The sequence below is a fragment of the Scleropages formosus genome, chromosome 1 (genome assembly GCF_900964775.1).
Source record: "Scleropages formosus chromosome 1, fSclFor1.1, whole genome shotgun sequence".
Classification (NCBI taxonomy): Eukaryota; Metazoa; Chordata; class Actinopteri; order Osteoglossiformes; family Osteoglossidae; genus Scleropages; species Scleropages formosus.
In genome coordinates, this window is record NC_041806.1 from 23045182 (window position 1) to 23068807 (window position 23626).

A 23626-nucleotide genomic window follows, 5' to 3' on the forward strand; every position below is an offset into this window, starting at 1 on the left:
AATAATATAATAATATCTAAGTTTTAGTTACAACACAACACAAAAGTAATGAAACTTGAGACACTTTTTCAGAACCAGGCCAACATATCTGTAAAATTTATTTAACTCATAATTCAACGCAATGTCAAGATTCTCTTCTTTTTTCCTTTAGGAGAAATGCATTTAGTAAACTATTTACAGTTGTAGTATCTCGTCAAGTTCTAGAATATTGAAAAATATTCACAATTTACAAGAAATATTACAACAAAAAATAAATCATTGAGATACAGAAACGCACATGTTGTACAAACGTCTGGGTAAATGTCAAATGGAGGAAAAAAAAAAAACTGTAAACTTTTAAGAACATTTCAGTGTTTTTTTTTTTTTTTTTTCTCCAAACTTACATTGTTACTATATGTTAATTTCCTTATCGATAAACTCTATAGTCATTTCGCACAGAGAAGTGAGGGTGAGTTCAAAATCAGTCGACTTAATTTACAGGAGTAGCGCGTTCGTTTCAGAACTCGTCAGTGAAGTGAAGCAAAACTTAATAATTAACGGTTCTCTGTGAACAAAGAATAAAACAATAGCCAGTGTCAAACCATGTCCATCATGTCTGCTCGCATCACCTGTCCCTAAAAGGCAGCCAAAACAATATTTACTTTCAATTTTACAAGAACATCAAAAACATTCTGTACAAAAGGTAGTTAAGCGACGATCTAAAAAAAGAGGTAAATATTTGGTTAAGCGTTTCTGTACGCCCCTCGCAGCTTGCGTTCGTTCTGTGTGCGCTTTAGATGTGTGTCAGAGGAACTGTTCCGTTCACCCCAGCCGCCGGACTCTGGTAGTGCTGCGGCAGTGTGTGGAGTCTACTCTGCACTGACGGGTCGCCCGCTTCCCCCGTGGGTAAATACATGCTTATCATCTCCCTCAGATCCCCCGGACACGGAGCTCTGGAGTGAGTGGTAACAGGAGGGCTTACACTTGGCTCCGATTTCACCAGCGAGCCCAAGGTGCCGATGGTGCCAGAAGAAGCCACGCTGGAGTTCTGGTGCTGAGCGTAGGAGATGCCCCCGTAGCCCGAGGGAGAGGCGCTCATGTAGCTCTGCGAGTTCGAGATGGGACTGTACTGCAGGGCGGTCATGTCGTAGCGGTGCATGGGCTGGGGGTTGTGCGGGTGGTGGTGGTGCGGGTGGTGGTGGTGCGCGCCGCCGCCCGGGTGCTGGCTGTACGCGAGCTGCGCCTCCTGCATCATCGCGGCAGCCGCAGCCGCCGCGGCCACCTGTCCCGAGTAGGTGCCGTTCGCCCAGCCGTTCATGTGCGCGTAGCCCGCGCTGGCCGTGCCGCCGTGACCCCCGGGGCTCTCCAACCTCTGTCCGACCCCCGCGGGGCTCATGCCGACCCCCAGACCCCCAACTCCGCCACCACTACCGGCCCCGGCAAGAAGACCCCCGGCTAAGGAGTATTTGTCCTTCTTCAGCAGGGTCTTGGTCTTCCTCCTGGGTCGGTACTTGTAATCCGGGTGCTCTTTCATGTGCATCGCCCGCAATCGCTTCGCCTCGTCGATGAAGGGTCTCTTCTCCGCCTCGGACATGACCTTCCACTCGGCGCCCAGCCTCTTGCTGATTTCGGAGTTGTGCATTTTGGGGTTCTCCTGGGCCATCTTCCTCCGCTGGCCCCGGGACCAAACCATAAACGCGTTCATCGGTCTCTTTACGCGATCCTGGTTAGCTTTGTTCCCGCTGTTCGGCCCCGTTTGACCCGAATTCGTGTTAGTCTGGGGTCCTGGGGAATGCAGGTCCGTCTCCATCATCATGCTATACATTCACCTGGCTTTTGAGTTGTCAGCCAACAACACACAAGAACATTCAGTTCGGGCGCTCAAGTGGTCCGCGAACGAGCAAACCTCCTCGGAAAAAGGGAATAACGCAGCGCGATGTAATCCAGGAGGGCGCTGATACTTCGCTGGACTTTTCGGGATGTTTCCCCCCCCCTCTCTCTCTCTCTCTCTCTCTCTCCACTTTGCCGTCCAGATCCACAGCGACGAAAAGTGTCGTCGAGCTACTTTCTCTCAACAGTCTAGGTAAGTTAATGGAGGAGCAGCCATACGGGGCGCGCGCACGGCCGTTAAATGAGCTGAAGGCGGCCAATGGCGTTCCAGAAATGATTTGATTTGCATGGCGGTCGGTCAGGTGACGTAGAGAGGTGAGAACTAACTAGTAGGCGGGGTGTAACAGGGGGTCACCGCCGCTTCTCACGCGGAAGGTAAATAGTAATAAACCAGTTAGGGTCGGATTATCTGGTCCGAGTAGAAGCATGACATTTGTTAATATCAAATGTAAGCGAGATAATGATTACCTCTGTCGCTCTCTCCTCCTCGCTGGGCTCTATTTGTGTGCGCTCAGGTATTGACAGCTGTACCGCGATGGTGTAAAATCATGTCACCTGCAACCTGTCACGACTGTAAATTGTAACCCGAAACAGTTCTGACACGAAGCTGTCACGTGCAATCATGACCGATTACTGAACAGCTGCGCATATACTGTATTTACATATACTGCTGTTTCCATCAACCTCGTTATTACGCTGCAAAATACCTATCTTGTAGATCTATTATTGAAAATTAAGTCGCTTTCGTATCAAACAGGCACAATTTTGGCCTGGAAGCCTGCGAATTTTAATTTTATCTAATACTGATCATGTATTCATGCTGTCGTACTACGTGGCCGATTTCAGATCCGAGTTCAGAAACGCACCATCCTTTTGCTAAATAATCACGTACACGCACAGCGCATGATTTAAACAAGTGCGCTTCTGGACAATTTGTGTTTCCTGCTCCTTTTTACGCGCATGGAAGTTCCGAAAAACGCAGGCGCGTGCCATATTTCGCGCAGAAACGGCAGTTGATGCCATTTCAGACAATGTTTAATTTCAGCCTTCTTGTGTAATTCGTGGAGCATCGCGCGAATATTACGTTATTGTTGCTCACTCAAAAGTACTGTGCGCAGCAGGTTCCAAGGAGACATTGCCAGAACGTCCAGAACGGAAAACACACATTGTCATCGCTGGTCCATCATGGTCTTGACAACATGGGAAGCTGCTAGAATATTTTGCAACATGCGACCCATTTCCAGTTCATATATAAAGAAGATCTTAAGAGTTGGGTTAGCGGTCTACCTTTGAGAAGAAAAAAAAAAAAAAACACACACACACACACACACACACACACACACACACACACACACACACTCTTAGAATCCACCAAAAAGTCGAAAATAAGAAATAAATACACGGAAAGGAATGTAGTTTGGCGATTTAGTGAAACTCCGGTCCTGAACCCGAAACACTGTTTCATGTTAGCCTACTTACGCATCTCGCCTTTTAAAAGAACTTTAAATCCGTGAAAGCCTTTTTTTAATTAGAGCCACAGGTGCTCTCTTGTTGTGACGGTTGCTAAGAAACAGGTGACTGACGATCGCAGCACGTGCCAGCCGAGCCACTTTCCCGCAATAGCCCAGTACTACAGGCAAGCTTTGAATGGGATGCTAAAATCGTCGTGGCTTACAGAAAGGGGAAGGCAGCCTTACAAAGGCACAAAGACATGCGAAGACATACGTGCGCATCTTGTCTGCCCTGCGCGGCATCACTGTACGCTTCTTTGCTAATTACAATAAACATTTAAGCGCTCTGATATTGCAAATAAAGCAAATAGCTCGAGCAAGTGTAAGAGCCTTTCGATAATTTCTTGCAGTTCAACTTGGTGATTGTTTTTTGTTCTCCAAAGAGAGTTCAGATTGGCGTACGGTCTCTCTCTCTCACTCTCTCCCGCTCTCTCTCTCTCTCTCTCTCTCTCTCACACACACACACACACACACACACACACACACACACACACACAGAGTATAAACGTCAAAGCAGGGCCTTCTCCAGCTGTACGCAGAGTTTGACCGCCGTCTGCTGGTGGCAAAGCACGCAGGGTGGTGCTGAAAGACAGCGACCCACAGAACCGCAAACTTCTGAACAACAGCTACAAATGTATGGAGAAAGAAGCGTCATGAACGTACGTGATGAAATGCAACAATATAAACACAAAACATTAACATGGCAAACGAATTTATGTTAAGTAGTCAACTGTTTCACTTTCACAAAACTTAAATTATAAATATATATATATATATATAAAAATTAAATCACGACGGGCAATTAAATTATACTTTTGAAAAACGACCAAATTACTACATGTTTGCGATATCCAACGCAATTTTTCATAGCAAAAGTGAGTATTTAAACAACGAGCTAGTTTTCTATAAATACTGGAAAGGACGGAATGTAGGAATAGGGGTTTCAACTTGTGAGCAACATTCACACATGTAATTCAAATTTCACAGATGACCTACTATGAAAACCCCAATCAACTACTAATTAAAGGGGAAACAAAATATTGCTTCCTTGCGACACAGCTAACGGTTTAATAGTAATATCAGACATTATGGCTTAATTAGGCTAACTGTGGCGTTAAAAAGGAAACTGATGTCGTTTATTTCTGTAATTGCTCCTGCTTTCTGCAGAAACACCGGGGACACATGATCACTGGATCCAACACGAAATGCTTATATTCAGATCTGTACATTATACCTGGACTTCATCTGGCCCAGTTCCTCTCAACTGCTGGGATTTAATTTGATAAATTATAATGCCTTGCTTATATTCAATATTCAATATAACAAAGATTAGGATAATACAATAAAGTCACATGATGAATTTCCATTGCGCAATACAGGTAATGCTGAAGATTTAAATCTAGTTTGTGACGGTCATTTGCAGTTCATAAGCATCTTTCAAACAAGATTATTTTTCTGTACCAAAGTTTTTTCTTGATCCCTGAAGATATTGTGTTAAAAAGCCTAAAAGCGATTGTCAAAACAGTTGCTACAAGAAAGAATATGAAAAAACGCATCATCATCATCATCATCATCATCCAACAGCATGATTAAAATGAAAATAATCCTTTGGTCTTTCCTGACTGAAATTTCAATTGCATTAAAGTTGTTTCATAAAACTGTTCTCGGCAGACTAAGAAACTTTTTTTACACCCATTCTGCAAAAACAGAATTAAGACGATAAATTTCAGACATTAATTATTACTAATATTTCGCTGTCCGATGCATAGGTATGTAAAAACAGTAATTTCTTCGCTAAATCTTGAACAGACCTGTATATTTACCACAATGAGAAATGGTGTATTTCCCCCACCTCCTCATTTAGATGAAAAAAGAAAACCATCCAGCACTGCAACACCTCGCACACAGAGATACCGTAGGTAAAAGTCACTTATCCTTGGCGAGGAATTTGTGTTGCCTTAAAATAATTATATATTTTAGCATATTAATGTGGTATTTTCTGGCACTATGATTAATAAGAGGACGTCTGGGAATGATTAATTGCATACACACTTCCAACGTCACAAACGGGGACTCTGCACTCTCCTTTTTTGAAACCAGATGAGATACACGGCCACATTTTCTTGTTAAAAACGCTTTTAAAATATTTAATTTTTAATTTAATTTTAAACAAGTTCTTAAAGCCATATTCGTAGCTCAGCCATGTCTCTTCTATTATTTAAACACGTTAACATGAAACTGATTGATACAAGGACTGGCACAATGTCAAAAATGTAAGATGAATAAATCTATTTTCCAACAATATGTACTATGTAGAAAATTATAAACGTGAGGTGTAGTGCAAAATATTTATACGCCTCTATTTCTGGTGTATTCACATATTTTATCTTTTACAAGCAACAATTATAACAAACAACAGTTATGAAAAAATTGTAATGTGTATCTGAAACGCTTATGTGTGAAATAATATTTTAAGAATTTGGGACCTCTGATGTACACCTCATTCATCACATACTCTCTGTGCCCCTCGGCTGGCAGGAGGGGAGTACTATTTACTTTTTGCTTATCCCTGTGTCGGTCACGGGGTTTTAGACATGTCTTTGTGCCTCAGCGTTGGGAAGCCGACAATACATGTGCTGTTGGTGCGCACGGCGGCCGCAAGGTCCTTCCCTCCTCCCCAGAAACAATACCTTGCGCAAGAATCTTTCCATCTTTATTTCAAATAACATTTAACCCCTCCCACGCGTGATTCGGCCACCTTCACCTCTCAGGACACCCCCGACATACACATAGGTGTGCCCGCTAATAAACCGTCTCGTGTGATTAAGCGCCGTGATTTAAAACAAGCAAAACGTGACGCTTATGGGGGAAAGCTTATAATATAATTTAAGGGTTAGAGAAATTAGCGTTTGTGATGTATTTAAAGGATCATTGAAAAGTATTTCGAGCTTTTTTTTTTTTTTTTTTTTTTTTAACCGCAGGTGCTGATATACTGAGGCATAGAGACAGAGCCAGAAATGGTGTATGATGCCATGTTTCTGGTGGTTCTACCTTCCACCCTGAGGAAAAGGCTTTGTAATCGACAGTTCGTTAACCGGGACCTTGTTTCCATGACGTCCCGTGTGTCAGTATTCAGTACTGAACACGCGCTTCTCGCTCGAAACCCGCAATTTGAAGCAGAAGAAGGAGCAGCAGCAGCAGCAGCAGCAGCCCTCCTCCGTCCTTTCCCACCCTCTTCTAAAAGTGAAGGTAGAGTGTCTCTTGAACTTGTGAGAAGGACTAGTTTAAAATGGTCACCACCTGTCAGGTGCCGCCACGCGCTCCCGAGCACGCTCAGTAAACACAATTGGATTTATTTTTTTTTTTTTTGGCGCGGGAGGGGGGGGGGGGTGTTTTCTGATGGAGGTGGTACTGCCGGCTCGTGTGTGCACACACACATCACACATTCCGAGTTATAAGTTAAATCCGTCACCTACGAATTTTTATTTGCAAGCGCATTTGCATTCAAGTGATTAAAAATTGAGAGGTTACTTGGTCAAGACGAAGAGCGGGATGCGAATTAACTACTTGCGCGCATTTCCATTTGTTTTAAACTCTGAAAATGGTCACATGACGAAAGGACCTTTTTTTTGGTTAATTTTACAGTAGTTATTTTTACAGCATTTATTTCATCCAGAATACTGCTACTATATCCCAACATAGGATACAGTTTGTGCTACAGTTGTAACCCCACCACTATTAACTGAGTTTTCTCCGCGTCGCACACCCAGGATGTTGCCAAAACACATCAAAAAAAAAAAAAAAAAAAAAAAAAAAAAACCTGGACATTAAGTTCAGTTTCATTATTGGGTTAACTGAGCAGCGCAGCTATCGTGCAGAAACACCTGTTTCTATCTGTTCATCACTTTCTCCACACGTTCACCTCTTCTCCTCCTGTTCACGGACAAACCCACTCATTCAGCGATCGGACTCCCAAGTAACACATTTGCATGTCATTGAGCAGCTAAATTCTATATGTGCACAGTAAACAGACAAACTAACAATGGGCACAAAGGGCCCTTTTACAAATACTTAACTAATTCTACATGCGGCGGGAGGGGCGCGAAAATACATCTCATAACTAACAAAGAAGTGTTCTTGAAATTTTGTCTTCCAACGGCTGCAGCGTGTAGATCGTGGGTTTAGATTTATCACGTGTTAAGATGGGGTTTATGTTAAATTAATGTGGGGGGAAATGTGAAATTACATTTTGTTAGACATTTTCAGCATCGGTCAATAGTATCGGTTAATCAGTCGATTTCAACTCTGTTTCTTTCATTGACTGGTAGTTGGACATCCTTTCCGTCTCCTAAATTCAATTTTAGGATGGCTAATTAAGGACTTAATTGGAATAATCCTTAATTTACAAACTCAATTAATGCGTTCGGTTGCGAATACAATTTTAGCCCGCTGAGCGTTTAAAGTAAGAATCCTAGATTTGTTTTGAAAATACATTTTAGATTGAAATTCTACAGAAATTCAAAAACAGCAGGTTAAAAAAAAAAAAAAAAAAAAAAAAAACAACATTGCAGACTTGGTTAATCATCCAGTGAGCGCATCGTGTCTTTTTTTTTTTTTTTTTTTTTTTCCCCCCTCTTTCCCCCCAGATTCCAAGGACGACCGTTCAGCCCTAAAGCAACCCGGGGCTGGAACGGGATTAATGCCTCCCACTCTTACCTCATCTCCAAACACATGTTGCGTACGCGCCCGAACAAGCACACATTTGATTTATATTACATTAAAAATAGACACCCGTGTCATAAGGTTAAGAACACATAGCCCGTTTCGCCGCTTATTTGTCGCAGTCCTCTGAATAATCACAATACTGACACAGAATCTATCACGAAGCGACCAAGATACCATTTCCAATGTTTATTGACAATAATAATAAGCGTCCATATCTGCAACCTGTCCAACTGAAATAAATTAGGAACTAAAGGTATATTTAACATAAGAGGCTAGTCGCTGTTTTTTAGCCCATGATCATGCAGACTTACGCGCGTTCCCTTGTCCGTCAATCGCAGACAGTGATGTTGGAAAAGTACATCTTCATTCATACTCATTCCTATTGCTATGTCCTTTTCTAACAAAGTGCCATACGCCTTAAAGCCCCCGAAGTAAACCCGCCATCCACACCAAATTCTACCGTCTAAGTGTGCCAAGGCCGGCCCTGCCCAGCTTCCAAACCCACCACTCACTCAATACACACTGAAAGGGAGAGAAAAGAAAATGAAATTTATTATTGATAGACTTTAAAGACAATTTCAAGTTATTGTTTCTCTCGGCAAAAGGGCTCCTTCTTACATAATGAAGCGCCTTTTGTGTGACGCAGGAACAATACAAAACAAGTATTCTAATAAATAGCCACTTTTTTGTTCGCTCTCCACGATGAATGGAATTGAACAGTTGGGTTTGAAAGCAGCTGCTTCGCTTTCAGGAGAGGGAGGTGGAGCCTGCGCCCCCCCCCCACCACCCCGCCCCCCTCTCTCTCGCGCCCCCGGTCTCCCTGCGCGTGCGTTTCCACCGTCTTCGCGAGCGTCCTTCTCGCGCTGCATTCGTCGCGCTGCCGCTTTATGTCGCGCTCCGCCGTGGGTCTGTTAACATTAATATACCGCTAATAACCGTTATGTGTTTTTGTAGCCGTTCCGTTCGTGGGACTCCCGTAACTTTCATTTTAAGCGCTTTTTCTTCACATGCAAAACTCGTCTTTATACACTGTATAATACAGTAGTATCAGCGTGCATTTCTCACTCGGAAATTAATATATCTGTATAGTCACAATTAATTTAAACAAAAAAATTCTACTATAAATAATGATGCTGATTTTATTATAATATCTAACCCGTGATGACATGCAATTTCCATGTCTATTATCGGGACAATGTAACAGCGCTGGCGAAGAAGTTGGGGGGAATTTGCTCCTAATTCGCCATGAAAGAACAATCAACGTCCTCTGCTAAAAAAACAGAAAAATAGCTGCCACTGTCGCCCATCATATTTATCAAATTATATTAATCGATCATTTGAATCCATCCCATCTAAATATCAATGCGCGGGTTTCAAATGTGATTACAGTTGGTCGTCTCGAGAGGTATTGTAAAAGGCATATAATAAACTCTTAATTAAAAGCACTCAATTTAAATGTCCGCAGTAGATGAGGAAAAAAGTTTGATTCTTCACTAAAGTACGAACTTTGGCAATGAACACGCACACACAAAATTAATATCAACACCACTACTACTACTAGTACTAATAAGAACAACAATAATAAAAAATGAGCGCCCTCGACCATAATAAAGCACGAAGTGGTTTTGCGTTATTCACACATCCAGGGGAATAATAAAATGCCTCGGCGCTGAAGGTAAGAAAGAGTTGCGGGCGGCTGTGCGCGCGCCCGGCGCGTGCTGTGCCGCGCACCGCTGTCCTCGAGGTGCACACAGCTGTCATCCGCATGGACCTGACAGCCTGTCACACTCTGAGACAGCGTGGCGCAGCAAAAGGAGCTGTGCAAAAAAAAAAAAAAAAGGGAAAAAAAAAAAAACACACATGTCATAGACGGGTTTTTTTGTGCTCATTTCGCGCTCGACTCTTCTGCTGCGAGAAACTACACTCTGTCTTCTCGCTCGGGATGTGAAATTTACCCTCGTCTCTTTCACAAGAATAATTGTTGTGACAGCCTTTTCATATGGCAACGTATGTACGGGTTATCTTTAAACTGGAACCTATAGACGGCTTGTGAACAACGACAACAACAACAATCCTCTGACCTTATTTACACAGAACAAGGAGAATGAGTTAGATAATAGGTACTGGAGAGAACTATGAAGATGATTAACTAACCATAGATATACAGTCCAGAACCTACAGGATATAGAACGTGACCCTGAACAGAAAATATTCCCGTACATGACATTTACTAAGCACCCACACAGGCACAATCAGGCTGTTTTTAATATTTCTTCAAAATGATTATGTCTTGCCCGAGTCCTCAGGTCCAAGGACTGGAGTTGAATTCCATCTATAGAAATTGCTCAAACACTGTCATCTCGCTTTAGTTGTTAGAGATTATTAATGCTGCTGGTGTAAACCAATGGCGGAATCTCCAGAGCTCACACTCTCTCTTCAGTGGGTGTAGGACAGTAGCATGTAATGTCACCAAAAGTTTAATAATCATTTAGGATATTTAACAACCTCTGTATAAACTCAGAGCAATATACCTAAAACACTGGCTTGGTCAACCTGATGTCCAGAGAAAGAGCTGGACACCTTTGGGTCTCTGTGCCTACGACCTCAGTCTTTCAAGTCATGTTGAAAGATAAAAAGTGACCCCACCTTTATGCTATAGAACAAGGGTTGAGTGGGGGTGGGGGGGGGGGGGGTGCTTAAGCAATGTTAAAAAGGCAGGTGTGTTCTGGGAAACTAACAATAGCTTTTGGCCAATGCAGAAGTATAGAGCAATGAATTCAACTTTCTCCAGGGATGTCAGAGAACAAACTTTGATGGTAAAATTATACAAAATAGCACAATTATATGGCCTATCATACTACAAGTCTGTGTGCATGTAGAACAATATGGGGGTCCCCTTTTGGGCTGTCTATGGAGGGGTCTCTTCAGTGAACTTTTAAAAGAATTTGCCCCCTTTTTATTCTCATGACCTCAAGGGCAGATATCAAATTACACCCCATTTTCAGGGCGCTTCTCATTAAGACACACGATTAGAAAGTTGCTATGAGGGTCATTCATTTCTACAGTCTAGAAAATCTCCCAGACTAGGCTGTAAACAAGGGACCCCACTGGAGATAAGGTGACAAAGAGGTGCTCCACAACTCTAGAATGGGGACACAATGCCTTCCATTGCAGTGCCAGCGAAGTACAGTCATCTTACAGTACTGACCGAGGCCCAATAGGAAGCCACAGTATTGGTCATGTGACCACCAAAAAAAAACCCTACTAATTGCTTGGCGCTCTCGGAAAATAAATACAGATGTGAATGCCTGCATTAGGTGAGGCGAGCAAAAGCAGCTGTGCATTATGAAGAGTTGTTCAGCTGACACGTTGCCGCGTGAAGCTAGCTCAGATGGAGGCACGTACCTTGGGGGTGTTTATTTATTTATTTACTTGTTTATTTATGCCCATGATCCATTTCTCCCATCCTAAAGGCTGAGCAGAGTAACAGGTGAGACCTCATAAATAGCAGTCCTTATTACTCTCATGTGTTGTTTCCCACCATGTTTGTTAACAGCGCTCATCGGGCCTTAATGCCCTTGCCTAATTTTCAATTTCCACTCACGGCGACATCTCTGTTTTGATTCACTGTTTATTAATGTGGCACATCTAATCAAGTTCTGTCGCACTGCGTGTATTTAAATACCAGCAGGTGTTGACTGCGTGTCAGCCGCTTATCGCTACAATCTGTTTACAAACACGGATTTGTGGGATAATGCCAGTTTCCCAGTCACGGGTCCATGGCTCCCTTTGTCTCCAAACTCATGCATAAAAACCCTAAGCAGAAATAATTAAAAATCTGTCATTAATTTTGCATTTCAAACCTGTTTGGATTCCCATACCAAAATAAATAAGAGGAAACCATTTTACTGCATTTAATCATTCATTTTTGTGAATATTATTCCTTTTTCTGTGGAATTTTATAACATGGTTTTGAATGACTGGATTCTATTTATGATGATATTTATTGAAGTCGTAAATCTGGTAATGAGGTTCTGGTATGCAAAGGATTGTTTTCACATTGTATTACATTAATATTCCAAATTAGGTCAAATTATTTGGCATATTATACTGTCTGGTGAAAGTGCTTTAATAACTGATTATTTTGAATAAAAGATGGCCTTACTTGAAAAGCACTAAGACTGCATATTTTAAGCACTCTCTGTTGCATATTATATTATTAGATTGGGATTAACTGGATTTTTGAATTTGCTGAGCACTGGATAAAATACAAAAATATTGGCATCAAGCCCTTAATTCAGATGAAGAGATTCAAAATATATTTTGAGGTTTTCCCAGTATTGCTGAATCTTTCAACTGAAACCTTGGAAAAACAGCCTCATCTGACTGGTTCAGTGATTTGATCTCAGTAACAGCTGGCTGAATAGTGTAGTTTGTCATGAGTGCTACAGTCATTACATGCTACTCGGATAAATATCCCCTCTCCGAAGGCCCTTTATGAAACTGCGGATCCCGATTCACTCCTGCATGCGTTAGAAACACAGTCACGCTCTGCTGACAGTCTAACGGATGCTGGGGATACTGTCCAATGTCCAAGGACACAGAAATACACTGGACATACAGAATAACGTGAGCTATGGCTCTTGCTGTGTACCGGAAAGATGCTGTCAATAACAGGAACCGCTACCATTCGCCAATAAAAGGCTGAAATGAAAGCCGTTGAAGGTTTCCCTCAACGGCAGCTCGCGATAATGTACAATTGTCTGTGTGCAACGTACAGAGCTGCTGAAATGAAGGGGACTGCGTGTAATGTCAGTCCCTTGTTTAGACATGGTCTAACTAGCAAGAGCAAAGTCAGTGATGGCCAGCGATTCCAATCACACATGTTCGATGGGTCCCCCAGTGACAGCTGTGGGTAGAATCCACAGCCTGTTGTTGAAGCTCTAAAGCTTTTTGGTGGGAGAGGGGGGGCGGTTGGGGTGTAGGGAAGCTCTGGGTCAGTCCTGAAAGCACTAGGAGAAGAGAGGGACAAATACATAAAAGCAAAGGGGGGGACACACTCTTTGCATTTGATTCAAGACTGGATTCAAACACGCATAAATCTTCACAGGCTCTTTGAGAGAGAGCCTCCTTCACAAGTGATTTAACCAACAGTTCAAGGGGGCCTTAAATCAAACATGCTCACCGCCTCGCCCATTAGAAAACATAGGGTTGGGGCACAATTGAGCTTTGATTTAATGTTTCCCCGCAGCTCGATGCCCTGGGGACCTGCTCTTCCGAAAGCTTGCAATCTATCTGCATTCAGGGTCCCATTTCATAAATAACCTGCACCGGATAACAAGAAACAAGTTTATAAAAGTGGATGCGGCGTCAGACGTACGTCACGTGTGGAAGTTCATATTTCATTGCATAGCTCGACCGTCAAAGCAGGAGGGATAAAACTGCGTTTGTATTTTCTGACTCTCGTTACCAGAGTTCACACGTTAGACATCTGTGGTTGTTTACCTTGCTGGTTTGATTTACAAATGACATTGTCTTTGTGTCAGTCTTGTTTTAGACTCCCACCCCATAGCCTATACGAGGAATCCAAACAAAATACCATAACCCTTAATATAAGAAGGTCACTTGGGAACAGCCAGTTTCCTGCACTTACAAACAAGTCGAATTAAACAAGAAGTCACTGTATTTTCAGTTCAAACAGCACAAGGGAGAACTACCGCCTGATGCATTCTAATGCATGTATGACAAACGGACGAATACATTTTTCGACACGTTGCACAGAGATTTTTCCATGCTTGTATATCATGGGAACAGGTGCACTGCCTGTACGTCCTTGAGGCCAGACATCTACTCATTGAAACTAAATCTCTCTTCTATGAGACGTTATTAAATTTTGAACAAACTTAACATCTGCAGCATTAATCGCAGCGACGGTGCAGAGATTCATAGTGAGACCGTTTCACCGCGACAATGGTTAGATGTTATTTGTGCAGCAGCCGAGTGTTTGTGAGAAAAGGGCAGGTCAAATCCCCCCACGACACTGTTATTGTCTGTATTGCATGACAGTAAGGTGTTACAGATGAGGTGTCCAGGACTAAGACAAACAGATGAGTCCAGCGTTCCACAAAGTGAGCTCACACTCCTGATGGCTGGTACAGCAATAATAGTTGAAAACCAATCAAAGCACTTCTAGAGCTCGAAAGCGGTAGGATGGTTGACTTCAGTCCTGTCCCCTGCCAACCCCTCTCAGCCTCCATGCATCATACTGGTACTCCCCAAGGGCTGATAGGATCAAAACGGAGGCCTACGGGCAGCAGTTGATGGTGCTAAAGGGAAAGAGTAGAGGGTCTTTAAACAACACCGAAGCCATATCCACCTCGGTGGGCCTAGGAAAATGACGGAAGATCACACAAGAGCATTAACTGGTTTCTCTAGGTAACATTCGAAGCACATATTGCGACAAGACGAAAGAGGATCACAGAGAACACAATCAGTATAAGACGAAAATGAAAACCGTTAAATACAGCAGAGTAATATTAACGGTATTTATATAGAGTTACCTCTTAAAAACCAATTGCACAAACACAAAGAGAAGCTGAAGAGAGTGTTCAGCCTCTAAGAAGTGTGTCATCAAAGCCCTCTTATTTTCTCATTTTACCAGTTCTTAACCAGGGCAGTTAGGCAGTACTTCATCCTGTATAAATATGGACAACTGCCCCCAGACACTTTCAGGTGCCCTGCAGCACTCATCATCATCATCATCATCATCATCATCATCATCATCTGTAACACCTAGAGCTGATACTATAGCTTACTGTGGGAAAGGACGGCCACTCCCACCAATACCTTCACCTGTTCTCAAGGTATTTTCCAGAAGATTCCCAAGAGACACTGCCGAACATGACCGAAAACGAAAATATTTATTACCACAGCATTTCCTCTTAAAGCCACATGAATAGACATTAGTGTTTGCAATTGCTTTTCTATCTGTGCCCCTCAACACGAAGGCATAATTTATGGCAGACTGATCTTTGACTTGCTACTGCTCCTACTGTGTTTGTTTTTGCTGAGTTGTACATCACTTTGAAGAAAACTGTCCGCTAAACTAATAAATATCGGTAAATCTTTGTGGGGAAAAATATGTTGTCGGTTGCAGGGCCAAGTCCCTGATTTTGTATCAAGCCCTGCTTATACTTCTGAATGAAATGAAGTAAAAGAGAAGTACAGCTGCAAATATATAGCTTATATAGTATACATATACTGTATGTATGTATACATAAATATATGTATCTGTTATCCAAAAAGAGTTAATTTCTGCTGACTGTGTCTTAAAAAGAGACAACCAAGACATCTACTTACCTACATAGATTACATACATTAGGAAATAAAGTGTTGTTTAAATCAGCGTTATAGCCCTGTCATACATATGGAAAAGAATTACCCATGTTACATTCATTTCTATTTTACTAATGTATTTATAAATATGCTCATGTCAGAAGAAGAGTATTTTTTGTCTGAGAGCTCCGCAATTATTCTCAGATTTTAACCATTGTTCTGTTCATCAATTAATCGCAACACCTATTTTGATTGATATATAATGAATGTAATGGTTCAAGCAGTTCACAGACATATCACTTAGAGGAACACTGTTAATGGGGCTGCAAGCTCTCTGCCTTTAATAATGTCAGCATTTGGGAGTACATTTATAATTAGGCACCGTGTCATTCATTACGGAAGTAATAAGCCCTAACTCTAATGGGTATCTGACGAGGGCCTGGTGTGAAAGCAGGTTTTAATGTAGTCATTTAGTTGCCCGGGGTCAGAAGCTGTAAAAGAAGCTTTCTCCACTCAGAGGAGCACAATGGTTGCTATGTGCCGGACAGAGAGAGGGGCTATCCTTCGTTAATCACTCCGCCACTTATGCTTGTTAGTGGATTCGCTCAATGTCACATCCCCCATCAGGCGACCACACTCTTTAGTCTTGACAGAGGTACCAGAGGGGGTTCGAGAGGAATTTGAGAAGTGGACGTGGCCCTTCTTTGCTGACTGTATCGCTTCGATTTGCTTCCAGCTGGACGGACAAAACTGCGGCTGGAGGTTGAGCTTCACCTGGACAGCGAAGGTGGTGAAACTTCACTGGCCGACATTCCCAGGTGCTGCTGCCCAACCCTCTTTCAGACAAAGGAAGCAAGTAAGCATGTATATTACATTTCTGCATTTAGCTGATGCTTTTCCCCAAAGCAACTCACTATTTTAGGTTCGTTAAAATGCGTTACCCATTTATACGGTTGGATAATTCTACTAAAGCAACTTAAGGTGAGGATTTTGTTCAAGGGCACTCTAGGAGCAGGTGGGATTCAAACCTGCAACCTCCAAACGCAAAGGCAACAGCGCCAACCACTATGGTACCTGCTGCCCCCAAACAAAGTAAAAGGAAGCAGACATCTGGACATCTGGTGCACTGCCAACCTTCCACAAAAATAAAGTACTATCACAACAGGATTAAGACTTTCCTTAAAAAAAAAAAAAAAACGGTACGAAGAAAATCTCGATATGTTCTGTATCAAGACAACATTAAGAAAAATTAAAGACCGCAGCCACAAAAAAATCATTAAAATTTGTTCTCATGAAAAATGCAGTAAAATGGGGAAAAAGAACCGCCTTAAACACGGCTCCCTTCGGGACATCCCAGGAGGATGACGGTGTATCACATATTTCTGAAGGTTAAATGTCCAGTATGTTGCGTAATAATGTTAGAATGTAAAGCCCTTTTGCTTCATGTAAGAAACTGGATGAGAAGGGAGCTGTTTCAAGCCCTTGTACAGTACCCGTGAACAACACGCTCGAAAAGTGACCTCAGTAAATATCCAGCCGCTCGAATTCAACTGGATCGTGTGGGGGCAACGGCAACGGCTTAGCGAATAAACAGGAGAGGCGACCCCTTTGGAAGTACAAACACGGTGCCTTGAGGCTCCGGAGGCCTCAGACGTGCACTCAACGCTCCCGGGGGGGTGGAGGGGTGCGTTGTGCGTTTTGGACAGGCGGCTCATCCGCGCTGTATCGGCGGTTCATTATCCACCGGTGTCCCTCTAATCCCCGCACAAGGGTCGCGATCCCCCGTCCTAATAAGCATAATCTCATTACACAGCAAATAAAAGTTTCCTATTTATCTGCAGATTTCAAATGAAACTAATAAGGCTTACGATACAGTCGCCCGAAAACCCTAATCATATTTCTGCCTATCTAAAAGCAATCAGTAATTGTGTTAGCGCTGGCACACGCCGACAATGGCTCTGACACAGGCAAGCCGGAACGAGAGCCCAGCTGGACTAATTAAATTAAATGCTAGGCTGCAGGAACACACTCGTCCCAGCCTGGCGAGTAGGGGTGCAGAATTAATAAGCATTACGGTTTGGTGCGGGAGATGATATCATAATGGTTGCCGGGTTTTGATGTGAAGAGCCTCATTCAGATGCAGTGTACCATGATGCACCGATGTGACAGGCGCCTAGGGGAGGTGTGGGTTTTTCGCAGGCAGAGAGCCACGTACCATCTCACGGGCAGAAAAACCCTCAACGGAGAATACTGGGAATGTTTACGCCTGTGCTTAGGTGTGAGGTGCGGTCAGGCAGCAGAGCGGTATGTGTGCGCCCGTGTGTTTCTATGACGGTGTGTGTCATAGCTCTCTATTCGCGCGTGCTCGGGCGAAGGCTGATATACAGCCAATATTTGCGAGTGGACCTGAAGCGTTGGTGTGGCGATGACAGGTTATTTAATGGTACTTCACTGGCCAAGAGGCTGGACTCAGTCAAACAGTGTGTTTACCACCCATTTCAATCAAGGCGAGAAGACACACTCATCACTGCACCTAGAGTGGCATACTATAGAGCGATGTGAAATCAAATATTATACGAAAGGGTGGTTATCTGAAAACCGTGGTAGAATTACTGTGACCGTAAGCGCTGTAAACCCTTGACAAAACACTGGAGAATATGAAAACAGTGAAATATTGTGATCACTGCAATTCTACTGACTTTTACATCGTTTCACTAACTTTTTTCCCCGAGCTGCACAGTGATGCCTCTCTGTCCTCAGTACTGACCAGAACAGGCGCCCGAACACAACGATGGATCCATTTCCTGTAACAACTGGCATTAGATTAATTAAAAACTACTCCACTGACCAATGATTTTGTCAAGAAAACAAACCGTCTTTGCCCTTTGTCTTAGGAGAAACAGGTGAGAAGGCATTCACAGTGCTAATGTAAAGGAATAAAATAATTTTGCTGATCTACCAGATAAAGGCCTATACGCTTTAAATGAAAAATGTGAAATAAACGTGGCAAAAATGTGAAATAAAGCAGAAAATACTTCAATGATTGTTGTACTCAGCGTTGTGGATTAGAACATGTTTTTACTTCTGATAATTACCATTAATTACGCCAAGATGGCTCTGCTGTTCTTTTTTGCCTTTGGACAGTTGACAAGTATGACAAGTTAAAAATCAAGGTAAAACAACAATGGCCATTATAAAAGCTCATTATAAAAAAACTCTATAGAGCAAACAAGATGGAGCACGCGGTGAGCAGAAAAACCCCAAATGAACAACACCACGGCGTCACGACATTCACGCAGCGTGTTCACCTCGAGATACGGACGTGAGAAGCACCGTCGCGTTACGGGACACCGAGACACGAAACACTGGGCTTCGAGACTGTTCCGTATCAAACTGTTCCCCCGGGCTTTGTGTGCTGCGAAACGCGCGGCACACGGCGCAACGTGTTTCCACTTACATAATTCACAGTTGATTCACAGCACAGGTGCATTGACAACAACGGAGCAATCAGCTTTTCCCCAAGCGAGCACAGCAAATTTCTCTCCTTTATAAATTAGCCACCTCATTTCTGGAGGTGGTGGGTGGAGGGTGGGGCAAGAAGGGCTGTTAGTCATCTCTGCCCTCGTGCCCCCGTGCAGGCATCGCAAACTCTGGAATTAAGCAGAGGATGATGCATTCGCAGATGCGGAATCTCCTCAACACATCCTCTCCTCATCACCCTCTCTCAGCATCATAGCTCCACCTTCCTCTCCAACCAAAGATAAGGCCACTCTTTCACCAGCTCAACATCATGAACTCAGTTGCTATACTATGATTGCTCTTATTGCTGTTACTGGTATTATCCTGCATTCTCATAAACTCTCGTGCATAATTTGGATCAGAACCTAAAGCCCACGGATAGGGAGCCCCGTTCAGTCCATGTGAGCAAAGGTTCCTCAGTGTGCTTAGAGCCACTTGGTCAGCTCTCACCATTCACCTGCGCTCCCCAAGAACCAGATCGCTTAAGATCAGATGGACACGGGTAAATTAACCTCGGTTCTGCACCGTAATACCACCTCTTGTCTGCGGTCCAGCATCACGGAAATGCTTTTCTTCAGTTTACTCTCCAGCTGCACAGTTAAAATTAGGATATTTACATGCGCTTATTGAGCTGACACTTTTCTCCAAAGCAGCTTGCAACGTTAAGCTACTTATAATGACTTTTCCATTTACACGGCTGGGTAATTTTTAACCGGAGACATTTATGGCATCGAGCGTTCCGAGTATTCTGCTCGAGGATACTACGGCAATAGACGGGATTCGAACTTGGACCCACCACTACGCCTCATGCTGCTGCCAGGATATGCATACTGAGGGCAATCACTGAAGGCTCATCACAGAATTAAATAACCATTACAAAATAAAATATTTTTAAATATATTTTTTAAAAAATCCAGCCATATTCCAGACTTCTGCAAAAAGTGAACTTTCGCCACATTGTAAACCATGACTTTTAAAATGATGCCTAATATCCCCTTAGCAGAAGACAGTAAAGCTTGTAGTGTCAATTAACTCCTTCCTGACAAATGCCAGACCAACCAGCTGATGGGATCTGACCCTGGAACAGCAGCACCGAAAGGCCCTTTGGCTGCAAAGTTGAACCTTTCTGGGAGTCTTTGACCTCTTGTTCAGCTCCCCTCTCCTGGGGGCTCCTGTGGGCACCCACCACTGTGACAATGGACCCAGGGATCTCCCTGGGGGCAAATTAGAAGCGACAAACTCCTTTCACCAGCTCCTCCAGCACCAGCACTCCAACAGCCCCCTCCACCTCCACTCACACACAAAAGGAGATTTAAAAAAAAGTTTCAGCCATGTGAGCTGGGTGGCCCCGTTTCCCCTTCTCTTTTTATGGGGGCGGGCAGGTTGGGGAAAAGAAAAGGCGGAGAAGCGGTCACCTACCATCCTGGTTGAGGGCCAGCCTCATGCCGCTCCGGCCCCCCATGGCGCCACACACAGGACGTCCGGGAACGCCCGGTTGGAGGGGCGAGCCACCTCCGTCCTGTGAACTCCTGGAATTCTAAATGAGGTCACCCTTCCAGGGAGGCCCGGGCCTTCAAAGCACCTCGGCCTACCTGCCCTTTACCTCCTGCTTGCCCTTTCTTTCCCGCCTCCTTTATTTTTCATAAATGACTGTCAGCTGTTTCTTTCGAGGTTGCCAGAACAGAAAACCACTTAAATTTAACCTTCTCAGTCAGTAAGGAAAGACCTACCCTACTACGTCCACAGTACGATGCCCATCGCTTTCATCGGCAAAGAAAAAAAAATTCATCTTGCAAAAATAGCACAAAAAAGATAAATCAAAAAAGCAGCAGCTATACAAATTAAGGAAGAGGAAGAAAATTAATAATTCGCACAGATAAGATTAGTTATTATTCCACGAAAGTTTGCATTACTTTAAACCTCAAGGGTTTGTATAGATAACAAATATCCAATATCACCTCAGGCTGAGAACAATGCTGTGCTATTTTCATGCAAATCAGGTAACCTATAAATGCTGAAATTTGTTTTGTTGCATGTCTGGGAAATACATTGAACTTTCATAAGCTAAGAAAATTAGTTTGCTCTTAGTGCAGATTCCGTTAGCTCAGGTAAATCCTCTTCCATGAGCTGCTTCTTAAATTGCGTTTTATTGTACATAAAAACTTACATTTATAAAACTATTAAGTAATTACATGAAAAAAGAAGGCTGAACAACAAACCAAAATACACACACACGCAGAGCTTTTCCGTACAGTAATTTAAAATCCAAAAATCAAACGCGAACGGAAATGTTTTCACTGTGAGTCATCGCCGAATGAGCAGGTATGAGCGAGAGGAATGGGGACGTGCGCCATTTCCGAGCGTCTAATCGCTGTCCCGCTGTCCCTCGTTGCATTTTAACCAGAAACACCCAAAGAAGCCAATTATCTTGTCTCCAATAGCTGATAAGTTTATAGACGGCTCAACAAGACGCCCTCTCGAAGAGTCTTAAGACATTGTCAACATCCTGAGAACATGAGCACGTGGACACACACACACACACTCTGCAGACGTGCAGTGCAGCCACAGCTTTGGCAATCCCATAAACAACCCCCCGAATAAAACCGTGAGAATAAAAAAGAATATGTACCTTTTTATGGGGTTGGGCAGAGAGGAGGAGGCTTCTCTACCCTTCTCTACGACAGGGGAGAGAGGAGGAGGGAACCCCTCCCCATCCTCCCAATCTCTCTGTCCTTCCTTTTAATTTAATTTCCCCTCTGAGTTCCCCACGAGCAGAGGCCAGCGTGGCAAGGAGGCACGGGTGCGCGGGCGCCGCGACGGCTCTGCGGAGGGGCTGCGGAGGTGCCGGGGAAGGCCATGAGCCGCCAGCCAGGCCCACCTCTCCTGCAGACTAACTGCTCCCAGACTGCCCGTGCCTCTAAGGCAACGCAGTGGTTTATTTAATTTGTCAGTATAATGGCGGCTGCTGAGTGAGGCGAGGAGAATGCGGGGCAGTGGAAAAGGGAAACAAAGGCCAAAAGTACCACTATTTTGATTCCCCTTTTAAAATGACTTCCAAAGTGTGATATCCATTGTGGGGAATAATGCTGAACAAAGCAGAGGGTCTTGGCAATATTCACACGGCTTATTCAGTGCGGCAGCCCGGGATGTACATTCAGGACCAGAATGCTCCTATAAAAGATGTAGTGGAAGGGACTATAGCTCCCATTGTGCTCCCAGAGTAAACAAAAAGGCCGCTGGGGGCAGGACGGCATGTGGGAACAGAGAGGTGCTTTATTCCACGAGTTCACCATTATGACGGAGACACGGGAGTTTGTCGGTGCAGCTCCGGTCCAGACGTGACCCGGAGCGGTCGGAGGATGCTGCACGGGGAACGTTCTTGAGATGCTAGAGAGCGACACTCGTGAAGCAGACCAAGGCTTTTATGTGAATGTCGTGTAGGAAGCGGAACACTCAGCAAGAGCAAAATCTTAGCAAAGAATCCAATTCAGCCACAGAAATGAAATCAGGGATCTTTTTTTTTTTTTATCGTTGTATAGATTTACACTGCGGAATAATACGTTGTTCACGCACACGCCAGCTATTTGACTTTTAATTCACCGTAAGCTGTAATGCAGTGAGGGAACACACGGTAAGGTAAAAGCTGAGGCCGCGTGCGAGAGGCAGCGCGTTCGCAGTCACTCGCTCCGTTTCGCGTCCCCACTACGTACATCCCCAGCCGGATAGACGGGAAGCGTCACAAAGGCCGTCACGCTTACACGTTCACGCACGCACGAGCACGTGGAGGGGAAGCCTGCAATCCACCGTTCATTACCAGGGCGTCCAGCATCACCCCCGCCAATCCTGCAGCAATTGCTCCTGCTCTCCGTTGACACCGCCTGCAGTTCGTTTCATCTCTCAGGTACCCCGTGGGAAACAAGCTCCTTGTTTACACAAGACGGTGCTCCCCATACTGGGAACAAAATGCTGAGCCATTATCCACTCTGTGCAATGGCAGCCTGCAAAATAAACAAACAAAATACGCACACCTACAAGCCCGTGCTTCTGATACTTTCATTCACCTTCCGATCACGGTACGCTACAAAACAGTCGTTTCCTTACCATTGCCGCAATAAATCCAGAAACAAGTTTGATTAAAGTCTTTTCCGATGTATCTAATTCGAATAAAGAGTGAATCTCTTTTACTCATTCAAGATACACAAGATGTCGCATTCATGTGTAATCTGTTATTTATTTTTGTCTGTAATTTTTATGTGCGTTTGCAATAAGAAAGGCATGTTCAAGCAAACTTGAGTATTATTGCAAACAAGTTATGTCACTGTATTTATGCTGGATATAATGTACCTAGATATCACTATTTTTCCATATATGTTGTCTCTCTCTATACATATTGATATATACACACACACACACAGCAATAGAGATATACACAGAAAAATATATATAAAGTTAAAGATTAGATAAGATATTTAAACATATAACCTATTAAATACATTGTGTTTTTTTTTCAGAAAATACATAACAATCGTCTACTATCTGGAACCCAATACAAAGACTTAAACAAAACACAGCCACACAAGGTCACACGAAAACAAATAAAAGCCAGAACAGACTGGCTTCATCAGCAATTCTGTATTGGTTTCCACTGCCATCATGTCTTTCTCCCC

General features: G+C 43.5%; 1 protein-coding gene across 1 annotated transcript; it reads right to left on the minus strand.

Annotated features, from left to right (window-relative positions):
* Positions 1–404: 404 nt before the first annotated feature.
* On the minus strand, positions 405–2091 carry sox1b (SRY-box transcription factor 1b). The gene has a single exon (XM_018749960.2). It carries the CDS (start codon positions 1802–1804, stop codon positions 773–775), a length of 1032 nt encoding a protein of 343 aa, XP_018605476.2. The 5' UTR covers positions 1805–2091; the 3' UTR covers positions 405–772.
* Between the last annotated feature and the right edge of the window lie 21535 nt (positions 2092–23626).

Bases quoted from the DNA above. Each gene is read 5' to 3' on its own strand.
- sox1b (XM_018749960.2), bottom strand. From the start codon at position 1,804: ATGTATAGCATGATGATGGAGACGGACCTGCATTCCCCAGGACCCCAG.